This window comes from Temnothorax nylanderi, unplaced genomic scaffold (assembly GCF_030848795.1).
Source record: "Temnothorax nylanderi isolate EJ_2023f unplaced genomic scaffold, tnyl_v1.0 TNYL_tig0123_pilon, whole genome shotgun sequence".
In the NCBI taxonomy this organism is placed as follows: domain Eukaryota; kingdom Metazoa; phylum Arthropoda; class Insecta; order Hymenoptera; family Formicidae; genus Temnothorax; species Temnothorax nylanderi.
Window position 1 is genome coordinate 68,058 of NW_027249185.1, and position 26,578 is coordinate 94,635.

At 45.5% G+C, this 26,578-nt stretch overlaps 1 protein-coding gene across 1 annotated transcript in view; it reads left to right on the forward strand.

Annotated features, from left to right (window-relative positions):
• Retn (retained) overlaps positions 1-26,578 on the forward strand; it is a gene marked incomplete at its 5' end in the record, with an annotated part of 74,490 nt that overhangs the window by 42,798 nt on the left and 5,114 nt on the right. The window contains 5 exons of the mRNA XM_071713357.1: positions 2,442-2,514; positions 21,626-21,809; positions 23,582-23,904; positions 25,985-26,255; positions 26,335-26,525. Coding sequence (XP_071569458.1) covers positions 2,442-2,514; positions 21,626-21,809; positions 23,582-23,904; positions 25,985-26,255; positions 26,335-26,525 — 1,042 coding nt within the window. The remainder of the gene's footprint in view (positions 1-2,441; positions 2,515-21,625; positions 21,810-23,581; positions 23,905-25,984; positions 26,256-26,334; positions 26,526-26,578) is intronic.

The following is a 26,578-nucleotide window of genomic DNA, read 5'->3' on the forward strand; positions in this document are numbered from 1 at the left end:
TTGCGAATTGACCATCTATTTATTGTAGCTCGCAATCAGTAAAATAAAATCGCAAACGTCTTAGGGCTCTAATTTATGAACGAATCCACGAGTCTCGACGTTAAGAGAAGATGATTAAAATTCGTTGATTAAAATTTTCAAGGAATCGCTCTGTTCATCGAACGCGATCATTACCGGACATTCTTGCGGGACGCACTCTGTGTGCATACACCTCGGTCGCATATAATCACGGCATCTTCGAGTCCGTTAACGTTACTAAGCGCGCGTACATCGATCATCGGCAAAGTTGGCTCTTCCCCGTGGTTGCCCGGGACGAAAGTCGTCCGATCAACCGGCGGTCGTATCAGGAATTATTATTCACCCGGCCGTCAGTGGATGAGAGAAGGAGAGGGCGGGGCTGCCGGCGCATGCATCATCGAGAGCAAATTCCGTTGCCCCGTCTTTATTTTACCACGGTAGTGAGGTATACACACGGTATACACACGGGCGGCATGTAAGGATACGAGCGAGCGAAAAAGAGAGAGAGAGAGAGCTGCTCTTCTCCCCTGATCCTCACGTGGCCGCCGTCAGTCCGCTTAACTGTAGATCAATCAATATACCTCGCTTGAACCCTCAGCCTCTATGCACCGTCCCCTCCTCCCTTGCCTTTTACTTCGTCCTCTCCCTCCGGCTGCCCCTAACGAGCTCATCGCTCGTGTAGCCAAAGAAAAAACACGAGAAAGTAGTACAAAATGGCCCTTGAGAAATGCTGTCCGTCCATCCGTTCGTTTCTTCGTTCCTTCGTACCTACGATACGCTCCTACGTCGCTTCGTCTCATCAAGGGTGGCGGACGAGATCGACTGGAGGGAGGGCGAAGGGGTTGTCGCGAAAATTGAGTGAGGAGCGAGAATAAATGTCCCTCTCTCTTTCTCTCTCTTTCATCGATTAACTTGGATTAACGATCTACTGCACGTGGTAGCGATTGCCAGGCACCTGCCACTGTACGCGCGAGAAACCGCCCGGGTTCTACACAGCTGTACAAGCGCGTCGCGTCGCGTCGCGTCGCATCGTGCGTGCATACTGCACATATTTCGTTTTGTCGCCATACATCTCGTACGCGCGGCATTTTTTCCCGTGACAAGCGTCGACATTTACGTCTTCACATGGGCGTTGCGGTTTGACGTATTACTTAACATTTCTGCATCGCATCGAGCAAGCATCGTGTGGTAATCTCTCATTAATTATATCGTCGCTAATAAAATGCGAAAACCGTGAGATAGAATTTGGTTAGTTTGACTATAGACAGTTAATTAGCCTTTTCACATTAAAATAAATACTTGATTGATTTAGATATAAAAAAGATTTAATATAAAGAAAAAAATGTGAAAGAACTTTGTACAATTAACGGGTTATTTAAACGGGTTAATTAAATGAACGGGTATTGAGTATCGATTGAAGTTCGAGAGCGAGAATAATATATCGCGCTTTTACAATTACTTTTGTTTTATTGTTACTTTCATAATCCGCGGGCAGTCTAGGCGGGGAAAACTAGATGGGATAGACGGTGAGCGTAAGGCGGCGTATTAATTATTATTCGCCCTTGGGGCGAGATAGTGTTGCGAAACACCGCGCGATTAGTTGAATGAAATTTATCGTCGCGGCAAACGTGCGGAGTCGAGTCGAGTCGAGTTGAATTGCGAAGAGCGGAAAGAGTCGGAAGAGGAAAAGGAACGAGCCCGTAGTTGCTTGTCGAATGGAGCGTTTAAGGGATGTAGAAAACGCCAGAGAAAAAGAGGATATAAGGAGAGACACTAGGAGAAGAGAAAGCGAGGGTGTACGGGGCTCATATTATAAAAGCAATTAGGAGGTCTCAGATTAGATATAGCACATCGTACATAACAAATATGATAATACGGGCCGCGCCAGCCCGAAGGGGGTTTGGCTTTCGTACGGTCTCGGCGAGGGTTTCGGGTTATGAGGCAGGTTAAACGGAATCATTAATAATCGGAGCTAACTAATCTGCCTGTCGCTATGAGCACACTTGTTTCACTCCTGTTTTTATTACCACGCCGCGAGGTAACGTTTTATTCTCCCGATCGGGACGAGGGGAGCATTGCGAGAGGGGGAGGAAAGTATTTGCGCGATTACAAATGCGCACGCGACACAAAAATGTTGATTGTCGGTTAATTACATCGAATTGTACTAGCCGTACAACCGACAAAAAGTTCCTGTCGCGTATGCTCTTCAATTATAGGTGTAATTTGATAATGCTATACCGCGTGGAATGGAGATGTATTCATCATCGTGCGCAAGATGTCCCGTCGTTACATCGATGTCTAATTTCCGTAAATATCGCGCTGGAAAGAGGCGTTAGTGGCAGGACTCGTACATACATCGAAATGTATTATTTGTTTTGTGCATTACGACGAGATTTATTTATTTTTATTTCTTTCTGTTTCAGTTGTACGAGCTGGACGATTCCGCCGAACGGAAGGCATTCCTCGACAACCTCTTCAGTTTCATGCAGAATAGAGGTGAGTCTATCAACGGAATAATAATTACCCCGATGTATTCGATGAAGCGATCTAACGTGAAAATAATGCATGATGCTTGGTGCGATGCCTGTAAAAAAATGAACAAAATAACATAATGGAGTTTATATTACAAACATTGATTGTTCCGTGGCGCGTTTACAAGAGAGGACGACTCTTCCACTGATAAAAATTTTCTCAACGAGCCTCTCTACGAGATTCTTTCGTTACTTGCCAACTTTGCGGAGACGAGAATACACCGCGAATGTTTTGCAGGTTCAAAAGTAAGAAGATGCGCGCTCTATTCACACACACATTCGTACATCCATAATTTATATTTAACTCATACTCCGTCATACGTTTTGTCATGATCACGCGCTACTCCTACCGTGTCGCATCTTTTAGAAAAATACGCCTGAGACACTTGGAACTCGATTAAAAGGAGCTTGAAAGAGTAGGCGGGGAAGACGTATTCTTCAAAGAAGACGTAATATTCCGCAAATTTGTTTAGATCCGCCGCCGTTTGAATTTGTCGACCGTTGAGAAAGATACACACATGCGTGACTGGCGCGACCCGCATCTCGTTTCCTGCACACGTGGATTTTCGTAGCCGGTACGTCCGACCGCGCGTCGTAAACGTCCACGTGGTTAAAAGGTTCGATAACACGTTGCATCTGCTCGGCCACCGAAAGCACCGAAATTAGAATCGACGAGCGTACAGCGGAACAACGCCCGTGAAATCGCACATTTTCTCACGCGCGCGCTTCCGCGCGATTAGCGTATATGTGTACGCGCGTCTTTCACCCGCACGACAGAGACGGGAGTTCGAACTACTCGAGAATATCGTAATTAGCGCAGTCGCGACTCCTCGCGCTTTAGCGCTATTCTACGCCGCCGGTGAAACTTTTTTTAACGGTTACAGAAGGGAGATTGATCCGCGGCGAATCGCGGCGGCCGAGCGTTAGACGATGAACCGGAAACGTCGGGCTCTAATTATAAACATGGCGACTCGTCCATCAATCAAGCCCGCCAGTGATGCGTCAGTGCCTTCTGTTCTTTTCCTTCTTTTTCTCTGTCTCTCTTTCTCCATCCATCGTTTCTCTACGAACTTTGTGGCGCAACTTTGAGTCCGAGACGATGCTATTATTATGCCTCTACCTCCCTAGCGATAATTAGAGTAGATTGGATCAACATATCCGTCTGTCTCTTTCCAGTCGTCCCTCCGTCGAGCGTCGGTATTTTACGAACGGTAATTTGGTACGATAAAGAGCTGCTAAGATGCTAAATGATCGTTCGGAAAGTGATAACGCCTGGCATTGACACGTGCCAGTCTTATGTAACACGTGAAACCTGATCAACTTTAGTTGCGTCATCGGATTCGAAAAATATCGATAGGATTTTTAATGCAAAAGTTTTAAGAGGTAACAAAATTGGGAATGTATGAACGATAGGATCGATCGAGCGGGGATGATGAGATATCACGATGATCGCGACCGTGAAGCAACGAATAGCGTCGTTTATTTTGCGGGTTATTATACTTCATGAATGATAATAACGAGTCGACGATCATAAATCCTCGAGGAGATCAATGCCGATTGATCTTTCGATTCGCTCGTAACGCGGTTCGATTAAAATCGCGGCGAAGAAAGAGGGAAAAAAAAGAAGAAGAGAAAGGGGGGAAGAGAGGTATCGAGCGGGCCGCGTATCTCGATGTCTCGCGGGTAAAAGCTCGGGCCCACGAAGAACGTGGGCAAGGACCCGGGTCGGGTCCCGGGACCGGGCCCTCCCGCGGGCTGCGTTATTGTGCCCGACGCGCCGCTGCCCCACTCACGCAATAATTCAACACTAACGTAACGCATAACACCTTACTACGTCCGTAGATATAAAAGACCATTCATCATATTCGGGTATATTAGTCCAGCCACCACCAATTTGTGTTTGCTATCATCGCGCGCTACGGCTAGGCGCTCGGCTTTTTAGATATACAAACGCGTGGACAAATTAGCCGATTATCGCTTCTGACGGCGGTAGTCCGTTTCTTCTTTCCACGTGCGACAACTTCGTGCGCATTCCTAAAAAAGTGACTTTTTCTATCATGTGTTATTTGCTCCGGGATTTTTTTTTTTTTTAGGAAAATTTTATCAGTTATAACAAAATAATTATTTATATATACTTACGTATAAAAGCTTGTTATTCTATATGCGTTTAAGGCAAGTACCATTGCACGTACGTTTTGGCCAACTAATCGAGATGCTTATTTAGATGAAAAAAATCATTCGGCGGAACGACGAAGACAAATGGGCTTCTTCACAATTTGAACACTGCAAAATGTCATTGCTTAGTTTAAAAAGATTGATAAATAAGTCGATACATTGTAGTGCTTTTCAACAGAACAAATGCGATACTCTATGTCGTTGTATCTTTTCTATGCTAGTATATTTTCTATCTATTATATAGATAACGCTCACGATAATAGGATCATTTATCGATAATACGTACGATATCTATCGGAATAATAAACATAAGGCTGTAGAAATTATCAACTTAACGAGAATAATTTAGATTGCATTCTAATTGATAAGATAATTATATTTCTTGTTTGTATACGTATGTGTGTGTGACAAAAATGATATATGAGGAATAAAGGAGGCCGTATAAAAAAAGAGTATAAAGCCAATGCCGCGGAATTTTATATTAGCATCGTATTTATTTTATACTTTGTATATAACACACGCGGGAACTTCTTTTCGGGGAACTTATATCTTTTAATGCCCTTTAAATCCGACGTGGTAATAGATATTACTAAGGTCGTTTCACAACAAAATGTCCCACCCGTTTCGAACCCGCCGCCGCGACGAGGTATTCGTATATCAAAAGCGCCGACGAGGCACGCGGAACGCACAAATTCGCGCAAGCGGAACATAATTTACTTCGATATTGCCGCCGAATAGCGGCGAGAACCGGTTCAAGAGAGGACTGCGTAACCCTTGAACGATCCAGAAAATTTTCTGACGGGGGACACCGCGGATTATTCGATCAATCTTACGAGCAACATTGAATGAGATAAATAAGAGACAAGGGCGATGACATACGTGCAAATTAATTGTGATTGAAATAGATTAATTAATTGTATTAATATTAATTATACTTTGAAATTATACTTCCCGCGTTTGCAGGATAATTCTTAACCCTCCGTCTGTATACGTTTTTTTTACCCTTGGAGTGTATACATGGGTCTTTTACATTTGGTGCTATTTTTCCTTACTTTAAAGTATTTTAAAAAATCTGAAAAAATTCACAAAACGTCTGTCTATATTGTAATTAATGATTTTATGTCATTTTGATAAATATCGTTTATTTAATATTTTTTGGCAGGCTTGCAAGTTTTACAGTTATCATTTTGGCTCGGACGCCGTAGACCCACATATATAGACGGAGGGTTAATATTTTAAGAGATAAATTTAGAAATAAGAAAAGAAGTATTATACAAACGTAGGTCGGTTTAGGCTTTATTTTTCGTGATATAGTAAATGAAGTTACAGTGAATTAATAATGTTCAAAAAGTTTCGTTTTCCTCTGTAAAGCAGTGTCTGTACTGAAAGAAACGGTTTTACTGAAGTATCTAAAACTTTAGCTAGATACAGATCTGAAAGTAATTTTGTTGCACCATAAAAATAATTATGTAGAACACTCAAACTGATTGCTAAAATGTTAACATTTTTTACAGCATTATCATTATACTTCAGCGACCTACTATAATTATTTTGATGGTGCAACAAAATTATTTTCAGATCTGTATCTAGTTAAATTTTTAGATATTTCAGCAAAACCGTTCTTTCCGTGTACAATGAGAATTAAGGCATAAAATTTAAGAGCTTTAAGCCTTAAACCGTAAGAAATTGACCCATCACAGTCGAGTATTCTTTTCACATTCGACTGTGATTGGTCAATTTTTTACGGCTTAAGGCTTAAATCTTACGCCTTAAATTCTCATTGTAGACCTCGCTTTATGCGTGCTACGGCACATTAAAGCCAAAATAAGGGATTTTGACACGTCAGGTCACATCGAAATCCATGAGGCTTTCCTTTTCTCCACTCTTCTGTCACTTTTTCTTTCGCAGCTGGCGTGCGCGAAAACTGGACTTCGCGCGCTACGATTCGCGCGAGGAACATTCTTTATTTATCGCACATATTGCTAACTCCGCTCCGAAAGACCGACCGTTATAAATCCCAACCCATTTAATATGCAAATCTCCGACACCTCCGACAGCCCGAGGTCCGCACATTTGCTTTCTTTTTTTTTTTTTCTTTTCCACCACGAACGAGTTTCAATCGCCGATGTAATTCATACTCGTGGCGGACGACTGCGCGAGTGGTGCCATTCTCTTCGTCGAATACGTTATTATCTTTACTTCCCTCTCTGTCGCTTCTTCTCGACTTGCCGTTCACATATTATATTCATGTATATTTGCACTGTACGCAAAATATGTACAGAGATAAAAGAATGTAAAAAGATTCTACAAATCAAAGGCGATATCGTCTTTTTCGCATTAAATATTCACAGGAATTAATTTGCTAACGCCATATGTATTTCAATGTACGAGATGACGACACAGATAATTTTCTTAAAATTAAGATACATCTTTAGTATACAATAAGAGAAATCCAGCATTTTATGCGCGTATGTACGAGAGGGAGAAAAGGTAACGATATAATACGAGAAAATATGAACGTTAAAATAAAGCAGTGACTATTTCTTTTTGTTTCGTCGACGCATGCAAAAAGTGCTCAATCGAAAGGATGCATTCGAGTGAGTTGATCGCACGTCGTTCGCAAGCACGTCGCCGAGTCTAAAAGTGCGTTTGCAAGTGCGGACTGCGGAGCTGCAATGCTGCAATGCTGCATCGCGTTACGGCCCGGCCGGGCCGGTTCAAGAAAAATGCCTTTTTACTCGGCGGCAGCGCGGGTAACGCATTAACGTGGAGAACACGTGTTCGGCACGAACACTTTTCGCTACACACTTGTGAACACGCACCGCGTACGTGACGTCTGCATACACAAGATATTACATAGGTTTTCATAGGTGCGCTCTCGTCCTCCGATTTTTTTCTTCCTTTATTCCCTCCCGGGAAGGGGTACAGTACACGTCGCGGCGTCTCGTCGCTCGTCGCTCGTCGCTTCGCCGGGCTTGAACTCCAGGCTAAACGCTCCGACGCGTTTCGCAGTTTCGTGCGGACCGTAGATTAGGGAGGGAGTCGGAAAGGGTAAATAGGAACCACCATGAAATTGAGCAGCCCGCCGAGCGAAATCCACGCTTAATAGTTATCGTGCCGCGCAGCCGTTACTTTTACTACCTTTTAGTACCTTCCGTTCATTTGGCATGCGCCTCGTCCACGCGGATTCGCGCATACTTAGTGCATCGCACGTCTTACATGCGAATAAGTCTCTCTCGAGTCCCGCGTCCCCCGCGCGCGCGCACCGAACATATTTTTCCATTGTGCAACTAAAGGAGAGAGACGACGGTGATTCGCCGGCGAGCTGACACACGAACGCACGATTCGCCGTCCCCCGTTTCCCTCCCATTTTCTTATTATTCGATATTTTGTGCCGGGAGCACGTTCGTATGCCGTTACTCGGTAACTGCACGCCGTCACGGCATATTGCAACTAGTTTGAATGTTTGACTTTGCCTTGCAACAGCGAAAGCAACGTTCCTTCGCGAAAATAGTTGTTTCTCCTCTCTTTTGCGCGCGGCTCCCGCCACCCCCACCCCTCCCCCCTCGCCTGCGGTACCGTGCGCTTGGCACCGATGGCCTTGGTTATTCCCAATGCAAATTAGATAACGACCGACGCTATTGGAAATTTGTTAAATCAGTTTACGTGCGAATCAGCTTCTCGAAAGGCGATGATGCGCTTCTTATCGAACGATTGCTGTAACTCGTTAATCCTTCGAGCAGAACGAACATATTAGGTGGTCCCAAAAGTTCTTTTCGTTCTTTCACTAAAAATTAATGCAAAATTTTTAATTTGTTGAAGTATACATAAAAGCCTCATAATGTTATTTTTTAAATGTTTTTTTAATGTTTTTAAATGATTTTAAAAAAATACTGATCGAGATAAATTTTAATGTCATTCAAGGAGCCGAATTTTTTATGACAAAAGAATTTTTTTAAAGAAAGGAGCAAGTAGTAGTCAGAATGGGCGAAATTCGGAGAGTAAGGAGGATGGGATAGAACATCACAATCAAACGGCAGCGACTTGTTCCGACTTCCGACCGTTCAAAGAAATACGCCAAATTTCTCTTCTGATTCTTCATCTTTCGGAAAGCACCGCAGGAGACTAGGAAGGACACATTTTTTAATGCACAAACATATTGTCGGGAAATTAAAAGGTGAACGAACACCAAAATATCGAAGAGCAGACCGACCTATACGTTCGCTTTCCATCGTTGCTTATAGCAAAGTCATGCGCGTGAATCAGGAAAAGAACTTTTGGGACAGCCTAATACATTTACGTTTTCAATTCTGCGGCAAAGCAGCACTGATATTAACTTACGAATAAAAAATAATACGACGAACGAGACTACTTGCAATCTGACTTTAAAAGTGAGTGATTTTAAATGGTAAAACTCACTCCGGATGGTCGGCTGGCGCAACGAAAACTCAAAGGATTTACATAGCGCGACGAACGATGTCGCGGGGGGAAAATGTTACCGCTAACATCCTACAGATTTCAAGGAACTCGGCGCGTTATTCACGGCGGGCCTTTATTATGTAATAAATATCAAAATTCATACGTGTTACAACCTTTACCGAGAATCGATCTTCAGCCGGTCCAAAGGGACGCCTATAAAATCGTCGGAGCAAGGCGCGTCCCGGGTCGAAAAGGCAAAGCGGATATGTTCACTTGGGAAACTGTGGAATCGCGTGAGGGCGCGAGGTTCGGTCGATTAAATCGACGGAATCTAGACGCGCGCAGCTCAGACGGGCGTTATACGCGAGATTACCGCGGTCCCTCTCCTTACCTCTTTAACACCTCCGTTTATACCTCTATTTGTATCTCGCACCCGCTCCAATGTCGTTTTATCGTCTTTACGACCTTGTCGAGCAAATCGACGAGCCGGTGTCGACATCCGAGCAACGACGATGACCGGAGAAAGAGAGAAAGACATGGAGAAGGAGAAAGAAAGGGAGGGAGGGGGAGAAAGAGAGAGAGAGAGAGAGAGAGAGAAAGAGAGAGAGGGGGAGAAAGAGAGAGAGAGAGAGAGAGAGAGAAAGAGAGAGTCAATCCATGCACCCTGTCCATAAACAGTCGGTCTCGGATACCTCTATAAAACGAAATAAAGTCCCTATAGCCCGTGCCCGTGTATCGAATACCGGAGGACGGGTATTGTTCGTGCACGGGTGATGGATTTCATCTCTGACGGATACCCTCGACCCGTAAACCCCAGACCCTGCTTTTCTTCGAAGCGCCACCATGGAGCCAGTACAGATAGATTTGAGGCTTTTTTTCAATAGACCTCCTTCGATGAAGTCCTTTCTTGGTCGTCGAAAATCGCCCGCCCGCCGCTTTCGGAAGGTCTAATACCCGGGGGGGGGAGGGGGATTATTCGGATTAGAGGCCACTTTTCTCTGCATCTCTACAGGCACCACTCGCACTCGACAAGAAGGAAACATAGTAGCACCGATGAACAGACTTTATATCCGATCCAAGCGATCGAAAACGGTTGCAATTTTTATACGTACGTTCGCGTAAATCGAATCGCGAATAGTAGAAGGCACCGCTACTAAGGGCCGTCCCATCAGTATTATTTTTTAATAGCAGTTGCGTTAAGTGTAGTTCAACCGCCCTTCCGATTAACCGTTCACCTGTTCTCTCGATAAACCTTTCGTGACCGTCGTATCCGCCGTTCGTGGAAGTAACGTGATTAAGTTTTCTTATCGAATTTGAAGGATAGTTTATCGCATTTTAGCGCTAATTGGGTCCGCTAATGTATCATCTTGGAAATAATAGAGAAAATAGAGGTAGAAAAGTAGAATTCTTAATAATAAAAAGTAAAAATGTATTGCTTTGTGCAAATAACCCATGCAAATATGTATCTGTACAAATATGTGTACAAATACATATACAAATTGCATTTTAATCCTCACATATACAGTAAATGAATATATATATATAATGTGTGTGTGTGTGTGTGTGTGTGTGTGTGTGTGTGTGCGCGCGTTTGCGCGTGTGTTCGTGTGTGTGTGTGTGTGTGTAAATAAAATACGTACACTGAAAAGAAAATCTAGTTCGTTCATTTTTCACCAGAAAATAGGTACTGGTTGAATCTACTAGAATCTGGTTTGTTCATTTTCCACCAGACGTTCAATTAATTCAACCAGATTTTTTTTCAGTGTATAGTTATACATTTGTGTATGTATTATCAAGACGTCGCTAGTGCGACGTGGGCCAGCCTTGCTCTTCGCAGAAGTTTCGTGATAAATTTAATCGTAGCTCTCTAAAGAGGCGAGCAATCATCACTAATTATTTGGAATCCCAGAATAATGATGTACCCCCGCGCTGATTGATGCCCTGCGGCCCGTTGCAGCTAGGCTACGCAAAAATGACGCTTTCGTGCAGCAGAAACCCGAAACTCTTCAGACATTAATTATTATAATGTGGATTCGATGGTATTCGAAGCGGACCTCGACAGAGAGCGTGCATCCCGAAACCGGTAGCCTAAGACTCTATGGATCATGAGAGAGATTCCACGAATTTTCGCATTTCTCTCTAATTGATTTCGAGGGAGATTTCTCGTTTTAAAAAATGCCTTCCAATCGCTCGTGTAAGAAAATCAAATTACACTTTAATAAGTTGTTATTTATACGCCGTCCGAGATGAGGTAGGTGTCGAAAAATTGAAATTGAGCGCTCGTGACGCTTCGCCCGCACGCGGAAAAATCGGCATCACGGACGCAGGAATTCGAATCCGCTTGACCTTTGACCGTCGTGGATAATTGAATTTCTACCGCGCGTGTCTACGTGACAGTTATGGTTAGTAACACGGGAACGTTACACCTGTCCAATTAGTTATTCACTCGCGCGAGCGCGCGCGAGAGTTCGACCTACATTTTCCAGTAGCAGACAGGTGACCGGATGGCTTCCAGCATCCGAGAGCCGAGAGGGAGCCGCCGGCTGCTCTCCGGCACGTTTCAGTGCTATAGATAGTGCGCACGCGAGCCATACGCGGACGGCCCCGAATGAACGAGCGAGCGAGCGAGCGAGCGAACGAACGGTCGAACGAAAAGCATTTAGCAGGATGACGTTCGCACATTCTAGACGTCCCGACGCCGGGCGTTCCCCGGGCGATCATCCGTTACGTTCTCGTGACGTAATTGTCGAATTCTTGTCCCAAGAGTCAGCCTTCGTTTACCAACGGACGGAGAGGCACGAGCTTCGACTTCCCGGTCCGTGGGTATCTGTCGGCATCGCTCGCAGTTGAAATTATTGTCTACCCCAGAACGTAAAGATTGATTTATGGAGATTCCACTATATCTTTCGCGCTCGCTCCGACTCTTGGCTCACGTAGCTTCGAACCCCTCGCCCCTCCGATTAGATCGAATCAGAGCGCTGTTTTTGCAAAATCATTAATTATCGGGAGAAACTGAAAAGTCGCTTTATTTCGCGGATCCAAGTTTTCAGCAGATTTGCTCGGGGTCTACCGATTAAATTGAAGAAAGGATAACCGACGTTGTCGCTTGTCGGCATTTAGCGCGAGAGTCCCTCGACGGGTCTGGGTACGTTTATTTTCACGCTCCGATGAAGGTAACGATTTTTTATGGGAACAGCATAGTCATGCGGGTATATGCATTATTAGACGCATCGAGCACCGAGTCGCATCATAAACGTTATTCGTTGAACGATATCTCCGATCACATGCGACATAACGTAAGAGCGTGTAACGCATGAAAAGGGGGAAATGGAGAGTGGGGTGGTGGAACAGCGAAAGCGGGAGAAGGATAAGATGATCCGAGCGGAAGAAGGACGAGCCGAGGAACGGATATCGCATTCTGCGGGCGGCGCGCGGCGCGCGATGCTGTAGCGTGGGAAGTAAAATACGACTGTTATAGACGGCCGACGGCCATTTCCATCCTGCCGCCTCGGTATTGGCGGGCCACTAAGTCTGAACTAATTTGCTTATTAATATTTCACAACAGCGCCAATCGCTCTGGGGGTTCGTGATGCATCGCCACTCTCCCTTTCCACCATCTCTCGCTCGCTCACACAGCTTCCTCCCTAGTCTCCTCCCCTCTCTCCCTCTCTCTCTTTCTCTCTTTGTGTGTGTGTGTGTGTGTGTGTGCCATCGGACGACCTTTCCTCGCCTCGTCCCTCTTGCTCGCGCGACTCTGAAAGGAGCCGCGAAACCTCTTCGGCTTTGTGCACCACGCGCGCACGATCGGGGCCCTTCGTTTCCCTCGTGAAAGAAAGCCTGGCCGCGTCCTACGCGGGCTTCTACACGCCTACACGTGTCTGCGGCCAGGTGGCCGTGGTTAAGTTTTCAGCGATCCCGAACACGCGCCGATCTTTATTACGGATTTATATGAGACCTCGCGTCGAGACCGACGCGCCGAGCCACGCGACGAAAAGGCCGTCACCGAGTGAACGATGACGGCCGACGAATGTGTAAAATGCGCGACGGAGATCACCGGTCGGCGAATAATTTTCCGCAAAATTGCATTGTCAGTCATTCTGAGTCATGACCGAGGCAGAAGTGAAAATTCACGCGGACGACTTCTTCGACAACGTACGTCCGCGTAAAGTGACTTGTCGTCGACGAAATACCTCCGACTCGACGAAACGAAAGTGCGAAATATCCCAGCTAGGCAAGAGCCTCCCAAAAACATCTAAAAGACTTTAGACGTCCTTCAGACATCTCCCAAACGTCCCCGAGACGAAACTTTTGCTAACTAGGATGCGATATAGATATTTCGCTATCGATCCGGCATATTACGTAGAAACCTGAAGACTGACTTATATAAATTGTTCTTTCTACGTTAATTTCCGTCTAACCATTCAAATCGTAAGCTCATCAGAACGCAGTTTAACGATTCGGAGCCGCGTCCACCGCGAGCGTAATCCAAGACGTTTTAACGAACAAACTTCATTACCACTTATGACGATTTATCCCGATGCGATTAACGTCGTTAAAGCCCAAAGGCGTATCAGCGAGTTTACGACCCCTGACGAATTCGCATCTCGCAATAGTCGCAATGGCCGCGCGGCTAAAGTCCCCGCGCCGTGGAAGCCGAGGGGATTTGGGTCGTGACGGACGTGGTGCACGACGGACGTAAACTCTTATTCTGGCAGAATGACAAGTACGAATCGAAAGTTATTTTCGCCGGCTCGATATAGGTTGATTTATATCTGGCATCGGACAATAACGTAGCGTAGATTTCGCACTTTGGATGGCCGTTTTATAACCCCGAGAATAGCGGCGAGACGGTACGCGTTCGCGGAAGATTCGATAATTATTCCGCGTTAAATGTTACGGGAATAATAACGCGCGCCGTGCATCGTCGGTCGTTAAATTCTTTTACGGCCATTCGCGACAGCTCATTCCAGCGTGATTTCGCGTTATTACGATACCTATCTCCATACCCTAGGAACGCGCGAAAGTGCTCGAGTTTTCAGAGACGCGTCCAACTGTCATCCCGAGCGTCCGATCTTTTCCTCGTCACGACGGAATCAAGTTTGTCTTTCATATCGATTTTTCACTACACGGCTCCTCGAATACTCTCGGGGTCTTAATTTACGACCGGCATTCCTTTGCCCCGATGCGCGATCGTCGTTAGGTGAGAGACGTTTTATGTGGTGATTTATCGCTTTATACGCGACCCCTCGACGAGAGGTTGACGTCTCGACGAGATAATTTGCCAACTTGGCGCTTCTCAGGCGCGTCCCGCCATCCGCGGCTTCTATAAGTCGCGACGCGATAGCGGCGGCGACTTTCCGATCGGAAAGGCGATCGCTGCCGCCCTCCTCGCCCTCCTCGTGGCGAAATAAAGCCGTATGTGCGCGACCGGCCGTAGAGATACGGCGCGCCGGTTAACGCGCCATTTTACGTCACATCAAAGCTTCGCCACATTGTTGGCAAGTGCCTCGGCGGTAATCTCGACTAGCCCACGTGAGCGTGTATATGTGGGAGTAGCCATGCGCGAGCAAAGGAACGACGACAGACTCGTCGTCGTTGCTGTCTTCTTCGTGGTCGTCTCCGCTATGAGAACGCCCGGCGGAACGGCCTGAACGAAGAGCACGACCGTAGAGCACAACCGACGTGTTCCACGAAGAGACAGGATCTCTCGTAAAAGACAATATGTCTGTCTGACGTCGCGCGTCCCTGTACTTGGATTCTAATTACGGCGTGACCGACTTCGAACGTAAACGCACGTTTATCAAGCTTAATACGCGAAAATCGTACCCGAATTTGCAGGCGTAATAGATGACAATGAAAAAGAGAAAAAACGGAAGAAAGATACAGACATCTGGCACGCGAAACACCTGACATTACCTCGTCGCAAAGAGCATCGTGTCGAACGACGTGTTCGAGAGAGAGAGAATGTCGCGTTTAAATCCCCCCTCGGCCGACTTAAAAAGTCGGCTTCGTTTGAGCAACCGAATCGTACACATGGTACCTCGGCGGGGCAAGCGTGCAAATCGGAGCTTGTCGTAAAGTCTATCAAAGAAGCCGTAGAGCCGACGCCGCAAGCGAGCGCACTTTATCGCTCGCGATATTATTTGGAGATTTTATTGTCGTCACGCAACCCCGATACACATGCGTGTACCGCGAATCTCATCGTTACTCCGAGGCCCACCCAGACCGCGATCGTCATCGTCCACGGGTTCTTGGAGGAAAAAAGCGGTAATGTAAAATAAATAAACGTGGAAAAACTAATAAGAAGGCGCCTCAACTAACAAAAGTTTCTAAGGGACGTCCTGGGGACGTTTGGAAGACGTCTAAAGAACGTCTGAAATTCTGTAGACGTTTTTTAAATGTTTTTGGGACATCTTTTAGAGGCTTTTGTTAGCTATTCAGAATTTTGAAGGGAGGCGTGGCACAAATCTGTTGATTCTTTTTTCCTGCAAATGCAAGAAGATCAAAACCAGCAAAAATGTCGATTCTTTTTTTCTGCAAATGCAAGAAGGTGAAAAGCAGCAAAAATGTCGATTTTTCGCTGCGTTTAAGCTTACATATGTTTATACATATACATACTTTCTTATGCGTCTGATGTAGCTAGCGGATAGATAATCCGCCGCTGATCTCGAATATTCTACATTCGATCCATCTTGTTTTCTCGGATTATGTCGCTCGACGAGGAGGAGACACTGGGAGAGGCACCAGCGATACCACCCACGAAGCGCCTCTCTATTTTGTTCCACACCCGTAACTCAGTCGACGCCCCGTGGATAACTCGTCGGCTGACGGAAATACAATTATTTGATTCGTCGAGCAACAAGTGGCTCTTGGGGGCTCATCGTTAACGGTGGATCCTCGTAGAGATTTCGATGCCTCGATAGCGGAACCCGCCACCGACGGTGTTGCATTTGTGGCCGGCATGATGTATCGCGTTTCTAACGCGCGGAGAAACACAACGTGTCGCTCCGCGCAGCATCCTCTGGAGAAGGCGCATCTATGAAAGTTTGCCGTTGATAATTTGCGACTTGTTTACGTGTCTCTCACGCGTTTGTGTCGAGTTGACGACTGTCGCGCGTATTCAAATTGCGACGCGTCTCGAAGCTCTCGAATGCAAAACCGGCTGGCACGACACTCTCGCGAGGGAACTTTGAGGGATGAATAATCGGAAAGAAGAGAATATACGGCTAAAAGACGATTGAAGAGAAGAAGAAATAGGAAAGGGGAGGGTGGAGACGGAAGGAGGTAGGGTGGGGAGGGAGAGGAAGGAAGGGACACGGAGAAACGCAACGACGAGATCCGTAAGCATTGCTACAAAAGCGCAGCCGTTGAGCGCAACCCTTCGTACGCCTTCATCGTTTCATTGCGGCACACTCTCCGACAGTTAACTTCACTAAGACGGATCGTAAATTACGCCAATATTTCCGCGAAATCCTAACAAGATTATAAACCAGATTGTAGCGGTCTATGCGGCGCGGCGGCTGCGGCCGTACCGTGCTCCCTCTCTTCCTCCCGGGAACCTTTCTTAATCTTCGAGCCTCTCGACCGGAGAGCCGGAGTGAGAACTCGAGTGATGCGGAGAAAAAAGAAGGGTGAAGAGAGAGAGAGAGAGAGAGAGAGAGAGAGAGAGAGAGAGAGAGAGAGAGAGAGAGAGAGGGGTAAACAGGGAGGAGATCTATTTATAATGCGTTTGCGTCTTTGCAGGGGCCCAGCCGGTGAAGGCAGTAAATGTCACGTGTATTTCATATGAAACTCCACCCCCTCCCAGCTATTCCTCGCAATGCCAATCTCTTTTGCCGGTCTGATAATGCCAAGCGCTAACAAAGTTAACTCGCGCGAGGCTCTCCCGTCTCCAGAAATTGTCCCTCCTTCTCCTTCGCCCCTTCTTGACCTCCCCTGTTCTCGCGCCGGGTTTTGCATTTCATTTCTCGACCTCTACGTCGTCGAAGGTCGAATCCTTATTCTTTTCAGAAACGGGATGCGGCGGATGTTCATAGGCACAGGTAGCTTTTACAAAAAAGATATCTTGCTGGATCGGACGGATTATTATTTGATTGCCAAGCCGTAGACGGCAAGACGACACGCATGACAGCGAAACCTCAAATTAGATGGTAAAGCACTCGCGGTACAAAGGTACCGCGTCCACCTTCGAAAATTTCGAAAAATTTGAAAAGCTTTGATCAGGGGATAATCGAAGGATATACGTATCCATCGACATAGGTTCCTTAATCTTCATCAAAAAATATTTTTTAATGCGCTTAGGAAAAGAAAGGGTCGCACGGGTTGGAACTTAAGATTAACCCTTAACCTCGACGGGAAAGTGACTGGCAAAAGAGGCGCGCGCGATCTCACAGGGGTATATCCCGTCGACGGCTTATTATTCGATAGATTCTCCGGGGCCGTTACGCGAGATTCCGGGAAAAGCCATTTCGCGCGTCTAAAACCCCCTTTAAGTACGGGAAGGAGGTGGAGGGAAGCGGCCGGCACATTGGCAGGGGACGAGGTGTATGCGTGTGTTAATAAAGGCCTCCGACGTAGCCGATCGTTATTAGATCGGACACTCCCTCGACCCCGCCGCGCCTGTTCGCCCCTCGCAATAACCCATAAAACGAAACATTTTGTTTCGTATGTCAATTACCCCCACTACACCTTCGCGAGGGTATACTCGACAAATATGGTACCAAGACGCGCGCATTCGCCCGTGGGATTTCTCGGCTCGGTCTCGTGTCTCCTCTCCTCTCTCTCCTAAAAGAAACATTATATCGAAACCGAACGGTGGCACTTGAGTTTCCTAAGAAAATTATCTTAGTTTTATAGCTCGTAATTTCACCGCTTTGTCGTTTGAAGCTAAAACAAGCGGTCTTGGTCCCGAGCGACGTTTGTCCAATGCGCCTTCGTTTGATTCTATCGTGATACCGCAGAAAATACAATAATCTTGTCGCTGTCGTCTGCGGGGAACGAAGGTTGATCGGATGTTACGCGCTGGGTGTGCGTGATTTTTATCATAAAATCTCTCGCACGCTTTTTTTTCCACGAGGAACGCCCGACGATACCGCGTAACGCCTGTACGCGAAGCGAATGGCTACTTTGGCTCGTTGAAAGCCAACGTGCGATGGCCACTGTTGCTCGTCGCGGTGCTACTTCGCCACCACTACTTGGACGAGTCCGCGGTATGGCGCGGCACGGCGCGACGGCGGCCGTTATAAAAATAACTGCTGATTGGACGCCCTACCAAGAAAAGTCGTAATCGCATCCTGAAACGTTCCCTTCCTCCTCTCTGTCTCTCTTTCTCTCTTTCTCGCTCTTTCTCTTCTTTTCTCTCTTTGTCCGTCCCTCTTCCTTTCTCTTATTCCCCTCTCTTACTCTTTCTCTCTTTCCCTCGCTATTTTATCTTCCTGAGCATTCACTCCCGCTGTTTTGTATCGTCCTTCCCTTTCTCGTCAATCTCGTGTCGAGGAATATTATATCGCGTAAGAAGGATAAACGCAACTTCACGAATCCTCTTCTGCCTCTTTACGATTTTATGAAGATTCGATATAAGGTGGAGCAACATGATTTTGATACGTTTCTTTTTTTACTTTATTCTTTTAGTTTAATCGCTCATTGAGAAATTATTTAATCTTGAACTTTATGGTTCATCCCAGACAGCACGTATGTCTAAAAGACGCCGTAAAGACGTCTTTAAAATGTCTTTTAGACACATATATGTCTAAAAGTTATCTTAAAGATGTCTTTACGATGTCTTTTAAACATGCATGCTGTCTGGGATCTCGAGGAAGCTCCCTTCATCGAGGACACGTTCTTCATCAGAATATTGTATCAAGAAGAATTTCACGAAGCATTCTAGCTCGCATAGGTTATCGCTACTCGACGCATCGCCGCCGCCATCGATTGCATTTTCACCGGAGGAGCCTCGCGCGATACACAAGGGACGAGAGGGACTGGCTCTATCGGTCGCCATGTTGCGCAGCTTTTATCGCCGCGCCCTACATAGGAACATTAAGCGCGGGTTGCCGGGTTGCGCGTATATCAACAATAATTGCAGGGCCAATAATAAACCCGAAGGGAGCACGCTCGATAGCCCGAAATTGCTGGTTCCCCTACCCGGAGGAGCGCGGTTTTATTGCCTCCTCTCGTCGGTCAGAAATGGCGGCAGCCCCCTTCATCGTCCTCGATGGCGGATAAACGATCCTGCGATACGGCGCCGCGCCGCGCCGCGCCGCGCCAAGCCGCGCTACGCCGAGCCGAGGCCGAGAGCCGCGAACCCGCGCTTCTCCTTCTCATTGTCCGTATCTTGCGTCTGTGTTTGTCTGCGCGCGCGTTCGTGGTAAACGTGTACCGAGGCATCTCGTACAGAATCGTTCGCGAGCTCGTAAAGAGCCGCAAAAGCGGGCTTCGCACGCGCGATAGTCGCGAGTATTGCCCTTGTTAACGCCCCGTTAACTCGAGCCTCTGGACAAACTCGTAAAATTCGTCGGCTCCGTGGAAAGTGGCGACCACCGCGCGGCGGCGAAGGAGTCATCGGGGAATTTCGAGCCTCGGAGTCGAGCCTCGCCTACGACGAGATATAAAAATCAAACGTATATAAAAAAGATGTATAAAAGATTGAATTACCGATGCGCTTGATGACGCAAGGGCGTATTAAATATAATAACGACCGAAGTTGGAAATTATATATTTATATTTTTATCTCCGCGGCAGATAAAATGCGCTTTTAACGTTTCGGGGCATTACTCCCCAGGTTCTAGCTGTTTCGTGAAAGATTTTCAATCGTTCGGTCATTTCAGACACGTCGCTCTCGGGCGCGCACTTATGCGCGACTCTAAACCTCAGATTGCGCCAACTCGAAAGCTCGTAAAGGTATGCGTTTACGTTTACGTAGTTTAAGCGCACGATAGTCGCGAGCGGCTCGACTGCTGCTCTTGTTAACACTCCGTTAAGTCGTGGCTCGGGCAACCTCGTAAAATTCGATGGCCTGGCTACCATAGTAGGCGGCGCGGTAATACGCGCACGAATTAGCCGAAGAATTTCTTCGTATCTGTCTGAATGTCGTCGAGACGAGAGGAATATTACTCGCGATATTACGTGTCAACGTGTGGCTTTCACGTGTGGCGTTGTATAATTCCGAGCGCGTAGCACCGCTACGTTATATTCCACAAAGGCGCGTCTTTCTCTAAAACGGCTCAATTAATTTTTAACATTGGATATACACCGTTAAATATTAAAGGATGAAATTTATAAGCCAATACCTTCAGTTAAATAGCATTTTGTTATTTTTGACCATCATGTATGTCGAAATTTGTTATTTTAACACAAAACAGTGTTATTTTAACTCCGTTGGTTTAATTAAATTAACGACATATTGAGTAGGATCAGTGGCGACCTCTATAGAAATGATTAAAAATAACTCAAATTGAATATAATTTATAATTTGACACTACAAATTTAACAGTGTAAGGGCCGGTTTTTTTCACCATCTCCGGTTAGTATCGGCCGATTATTTAGAACTGACCAATCGCATATGTCGTTAAGCAGATTGACCAATCATGGTTGGCACTTAATCGGCCGATTAAACTAATCGGAGATGGTGAAACCGGCCCTAAGAGTACCATTATATCGGACAAATATTACGGACAAAAGCAGAACTTGTTGCCAATTTCTGTCAGAATTCGCGAATACGAGTGTTATTTGCATCGTCGTTTTATCGCGCGGGAGCTCATAAAAGAACTGCCCGCGAAGCAGCCAATCGATAACTTTTAATACAACCGTTTCGATACCTTATCGAATTTTCGACTCCGCGCATTCGTTTTCTACCCTTAATCCGCTATACTTCTCTTCTCTCTTTCTCTCCGCGCTCTTTATTTCTTATATCCGACGCGATGCACCCTAAGGAAGATCGTAAAAGACTGCGGCACTCGCGTGATTGTTGCGAATTCGTTATTGCTCTTGTTAACGCCCCACGCTGGATATCTCTGGACAAACCTCGTAAAATCCGAGCGGTTTTACGCTAGTCGTACTTTAAGACGATCGCGAAATCTGCCTCGGTTGATCACGCAATGGGTAAAGGATGGTTTGCGTCACCTATAGTCTGACTACGTTAGCTGTTCATTGATTTTGCGAAATCCCGAGGTGGTCTTGGGAATTCTCTTGATATATTTAAATCTCCCGTGAAATCTCTGTACATTTCCATTCGTTAATATCGTCGTTTTTCTTCGGACACGTTTCACAAAGAACGTATTTCATGGACTAACTATATCCATATAATATGTATTATAATACCAAGACAATTTTATCGTTGAGAGGATCACATTGCAGAAAAATAAAACATTGTACAATTTTTATGTATTTAATGCATTTCACGTGTTGCGCAAATTGAAGTCTTTATTCCAAAGTTTCGATATTAAACATGTATATGTAAATTGAAAATTATTTTTGTTTTACAGGAACGCCCATCAGCCGACTTCCTATCATGGCAAAATCCGTATTGGATCTGTTCGAGCTTTACAAGTTGGTGGTACAGCGAGGTGGATTGGTCGAGGTAATCAACAAGAAGCTGTGGCAGGAAATCATCAAAGGTCTCAAGCTGCCAGCGAGCATCACTTCCGCCGCGTTTACTTTGCGAACTCAGTAAGTAGATCGTGAAGTTTCTCATCCGGGACCCCGATCTTTGCCTATACAGGAACATAATGCCCGGGGCCCGCCGTGTAATTCGCATACAATAAGTCTCAGCCGACGGTGGAGTCATCCGAGCGTGAAATCTGCGGCAATGACTAAGAGCGTCGTGACTTTTACGCGCGTCTCGTCAAGATCATCGTGCTCGATAGAGCTATCCGCGCCGTGCGAGATACCCGCTTTTGATAGCGAATCGACTATTCGCGCATATTTACATCGTTCAGTCGTGTTGCATACGTTTCTCCGCCTTTCTGCGTTTCGCTTAATGAATATCTCTGTACCCAGAACGCAATGTCCCAGATCGAGACATAAGACGTCTTAAAGACATTATTAAGACATCTTTAAGACGTCTTATGTCCCGATTTGGGACATGCGTGTTATCTGGGTAATTGATCCGCCTATCAAAGCCGCGTTAAAGTCCAATTAAAGACGGATTACCGTCTTTAGTATATTAGCTGATAAAATCCGACAAATAAAACCTCCTGATGGAGAGAGCAGAGATGTCGCGCGGGCCTGCAAGCGTGTTATTACGCGTTCCCTGTCGACAACGAGGAGATAAAAGAACGTTAGGGTGACGAGTCGGAGGCGTGACGTACAGGTGCATCGTCTTAGCCGACGTGTCGTCTACGTCTCGGATCCCCCGTGCGATCCCTCACGAGCCGGGGACACCTCGCGGGGCGAGTTGTGACAACCTGGAACCGTTGGCACGATATATATTCGTTTATATAATACCGGGCATATCCAGCGCGGCGACGAAGATTTATCTGCCGTTCGCGATGTCTCGTCTCCCCGCGCGAGGGAGACGGGAAAGGACGAGGGGGAGTTTCTAAATAGAGATTCGTCGGCGGGATTCGGTGGAGACGACGGCCGCGGCGCGAGGCATCCCGCTTATCCCGCGCGGTCGAACGCGCGACGAAGAAGTGGGAAGTCGCGCGGGGAATGGAAAAGAGAGAAGGAACGCGAAAATGCGCGCGCGCGGCCAGGCCGGTAGAAGAGGGATGGATGAACGCCGACACATTATAAGTGCGGGCTAATATGAATTACACGAGCGCGATGCTAGGGGTGTGCGCTCGTGAAAATAACTCCGCGCGCGCAACGCGCTTTGTGTGGACGACGGAACGTTGGCGTCGTGTCGCGTCGCGTCGCGCCGCGCTGCCTCGCCTCGCCCCGCCGCGGTCGGCGCATCCATCATTCCGGCAACCGGCTATCTTTCCTCGGCGATATGTATGTGAGATAGAGGAGAAAATACGAAAATACGGCCCGGCCCGAACGAAATCTGCTCGCGACAGCATTCATCTGGCGAGAATCGGTGTTGATTAACTTGAGGCCACGACGTCCAACTGTCTCTCCGTCTCTTTTTAGGAGCTCGAGCTAATTATATCCATTCATCGTTTGGGGAAAACCCATTATACCTTTTTGGGGAAAAAATATGAATGAAATTTATCTTAATAGGATGATCTAGAATTAATTATTTTACGACTTTTACGTCTATAAAGTTGTAGATTAATTTCATTTAAAATAAACTCTCCCAGACAGCATGCATGTCCAAAATCGGGACATAAGACGTCTTATGTCCCTGTCTGGGCCGAAGAACGCATCTTGTATCTGTGAAAAACGTTTTTAAATTCTTATTATACGATGCTTATGAACATTCAAACGCATTGTAGTTCTTAGATTCCATTGCCCTGTGAAAAGACATACACTTAACGTGAATAATTCGCTGATAGGTATATGAAGTATCTGTATCCATACGAGAGAGATAAGGAAGCGCTGTCGACCCAAGAACAGCTCCAGACAGCGATCGAGACGAATCGTCGTGAGAGCCGCAGGAACAATTACAATTACGGTAACAACGACAATCTAGTGACACGCAATCAGCACAATTCGCTGCCGCAGAATCCGATGCCGTTGCCGATCTCCATCGCCCAAATGGCGGTAGCTGCGAACGAAGCGTCGCAGCATCACGTCGTGAATGGTGGACATCCGCATGCTGCGCAACACCATCCGCACGCTCCGCCGCATCTTCCACCAAACCTGTCAAGTAATCAACGTAAGTCCCTTTTGTCTTTTTTCGAAGATGGAACTTGTTCGCACGTGCGAATTTCGTTGGATCAACCCTTAAAGGTTACACTTCAAAACTCAACCACTTGAGGCTATACCCTTAAAGGCTACACTTCAAATCTCAGCACGCTGTCTATATATGAACCTCGCAACCTTGATCGCGTATAACTCTGGGTTTAATCAATCAAATTTAAAGAAATTATATATGAAATAGGGGGAGAAAAGACTGAAGAATATAACACAATTAGAAAAATTGCCAATAATTAATATTAAATTACCCAAAAATATAAATTTTTAGATCCATATATGGACCTAGTAGCCTTTAAGGATTAAAATTCGATTTCCGTCATCGGTACACATCGGGTATGTTTGGCATTGCTGCCGCTCTATTGGCGTATAGTTAATAGCTCCGACTGTCTACGATACTTTTCCAAGTGACAGACGCAATTCGCAACGTCGTAATCAGAAATAGAAATAGAAAAAGAGCGGAGAAAAGAGCAAAAATGAGAGACTTCCCGACGGTAGGGAAGATATCGGGGGGGGGGGGGGGTGGACGGGATAGAAAAAACGGAGGAAGGAAACGAGAGGAGGTAGAGCACACACACGGGTTTATTTTAAATCGGTAGGTAGTGCTTCGGGCCTCCCCGGAGATGATGATGCGAGAGCGAAGGAGGCATAATTGATTGTACGATCCTCCGGAAGACAGGCGTTAACGGATGGCTCTCGCTAACGAGCATTCCTATTTCCCTACCCCCTTTCCTTCTCTCTTTCCACCTCGTCGCTGCGCCCGACAGCGATCTGAGTAACGTCGCGCGCTTCGATCGCACTCGTAGCTCTCCTTCGATCGTTTCCTCGTGCGACGTGACCGGATATACTTTGGCAATATTGCTGCTTTACCGCGGCACGAAAAATCATAGCAACAACAAAAATTCAGAGGTCAAGATATCGTGATATCTTTGGGTATTCGACGATCCATCTATCACAGACATTGCATTTTAATATAATATAACATAAATTTGTAGATAAACTCGAAAGTTCATTGATATGATTTTAACGAATACCGAAACTTGAGTTTCTCGTTGACGAAACATTGACTTACAAAAACAAGTTTTTCATAGCTTACAGTTATTTGGTAGAATAATGAAGTAAGTGGAGCTGCTTTAATTTAGAAGATGAGATTGAGCTGTCAGTTAAAGACGCCTGTAAAATTCGTTTTATAATATATATATGTTTCAGAATAACACCGAAATCCAAATCAGACAATCCATGACATTTCAGATAATCAAGAATGTTTATCAACGTAAGACGTTCAATAAATTATTGCAATAATGTTTGCAACCCTATCTGGCATCGTTGCTTTTATGTTATTATTTTAAATTTTATAACTCTAAAAGATAACTAATTTTGATTTCATATATTTTCAAAAGTAATTTGTAGAGTTCGGAAATTGATGAAGCTTCATAGTGACTCATTCATCTTTTAGTCTTTTATGCGAATGAAGATGCATTACTCATTTGACAACGCCAAAAATAAAGCAACAAAAAGATTTTTAATTCAAAATGCATAGAAACAATTGTGTCAATTGTCTCGACACAAAATTTAGAAAGTTTTTAGAACTCAGATTTTTATTATTTGTTTCATCTTATATGTTTAATTGCATTTCTTACGAGTTTCTGTTGAGTTTCCTTGTTCCTTTCAAACAATACTTCGATTTCCTGTTTTTCAAAACTCTCAGCAGCAAAATGAAAATTTTTCTGTTTGGTTATTTTTCATCTTAGAATAATTATCATAATTTGTAGATATAATATTACAAATTATTTTAATATTATTCTATACAAATAAGACTATGAACTCGTGAAGAGAAGAGAATGATCATCAAATTATATGAGTTTTATTCATCTTATACCTACGTATGTTTGGGATTATCGATCATTCTTCATAATTATCCCATTATAATTCAAGATGGTAAACCATCGAAAACACGTAACTATAATAAGCACGCCGTTCCAGCTCTTTATCTTTCTAATTCAGTTATCATATTTTACCTCTAATTTCGAACATGTACACAGTTTCAGAGTACATGATGAGGCTACTGAGAGACAGAAGCACAATTCCCAATAATCCGATGATCCAAGGTAGCACATCGACACCACCGCCGACAACGGCGGAGGGAATTAAATCCGGACTGCAATTCTGGAATATATACAGTCAAGCCAATAGTAATATCTATCCAGCGATGGGACAGCCAGCCTTCTCTCCAACGTCGTCCCACTCGCCATTGGTACCGGCAAATAGCCCCGAACAGAGAGAGGCCTTGGATCTCGCAAACTCCGGAAACAGGTAAATAAGAGCTCCCGGCTGCTTTAATGGACAGGCGGGAAGGAAGTGTATAGTTTAATGATAAAAATCTTTCGATTAGATTGGATTCGGTATCCTCTCCAAACGCTAGTAGATCCGTGAGTTCACCACCGGAAGTTTCGAATCCAGAACTGAAGAGAAGTCACGAGGCTGCTGAACTCTTATCTCCGTCTATTAAAAGAATGATGTTATCTGATGAGGAGGGAAATAATATACACTCCCTGCGCATTAGACAGCAGGTTAGCACACGAGGTGAGTCTAGGTTTAGAATTAATAAATTCTAAATTTACTATGATACAGACACG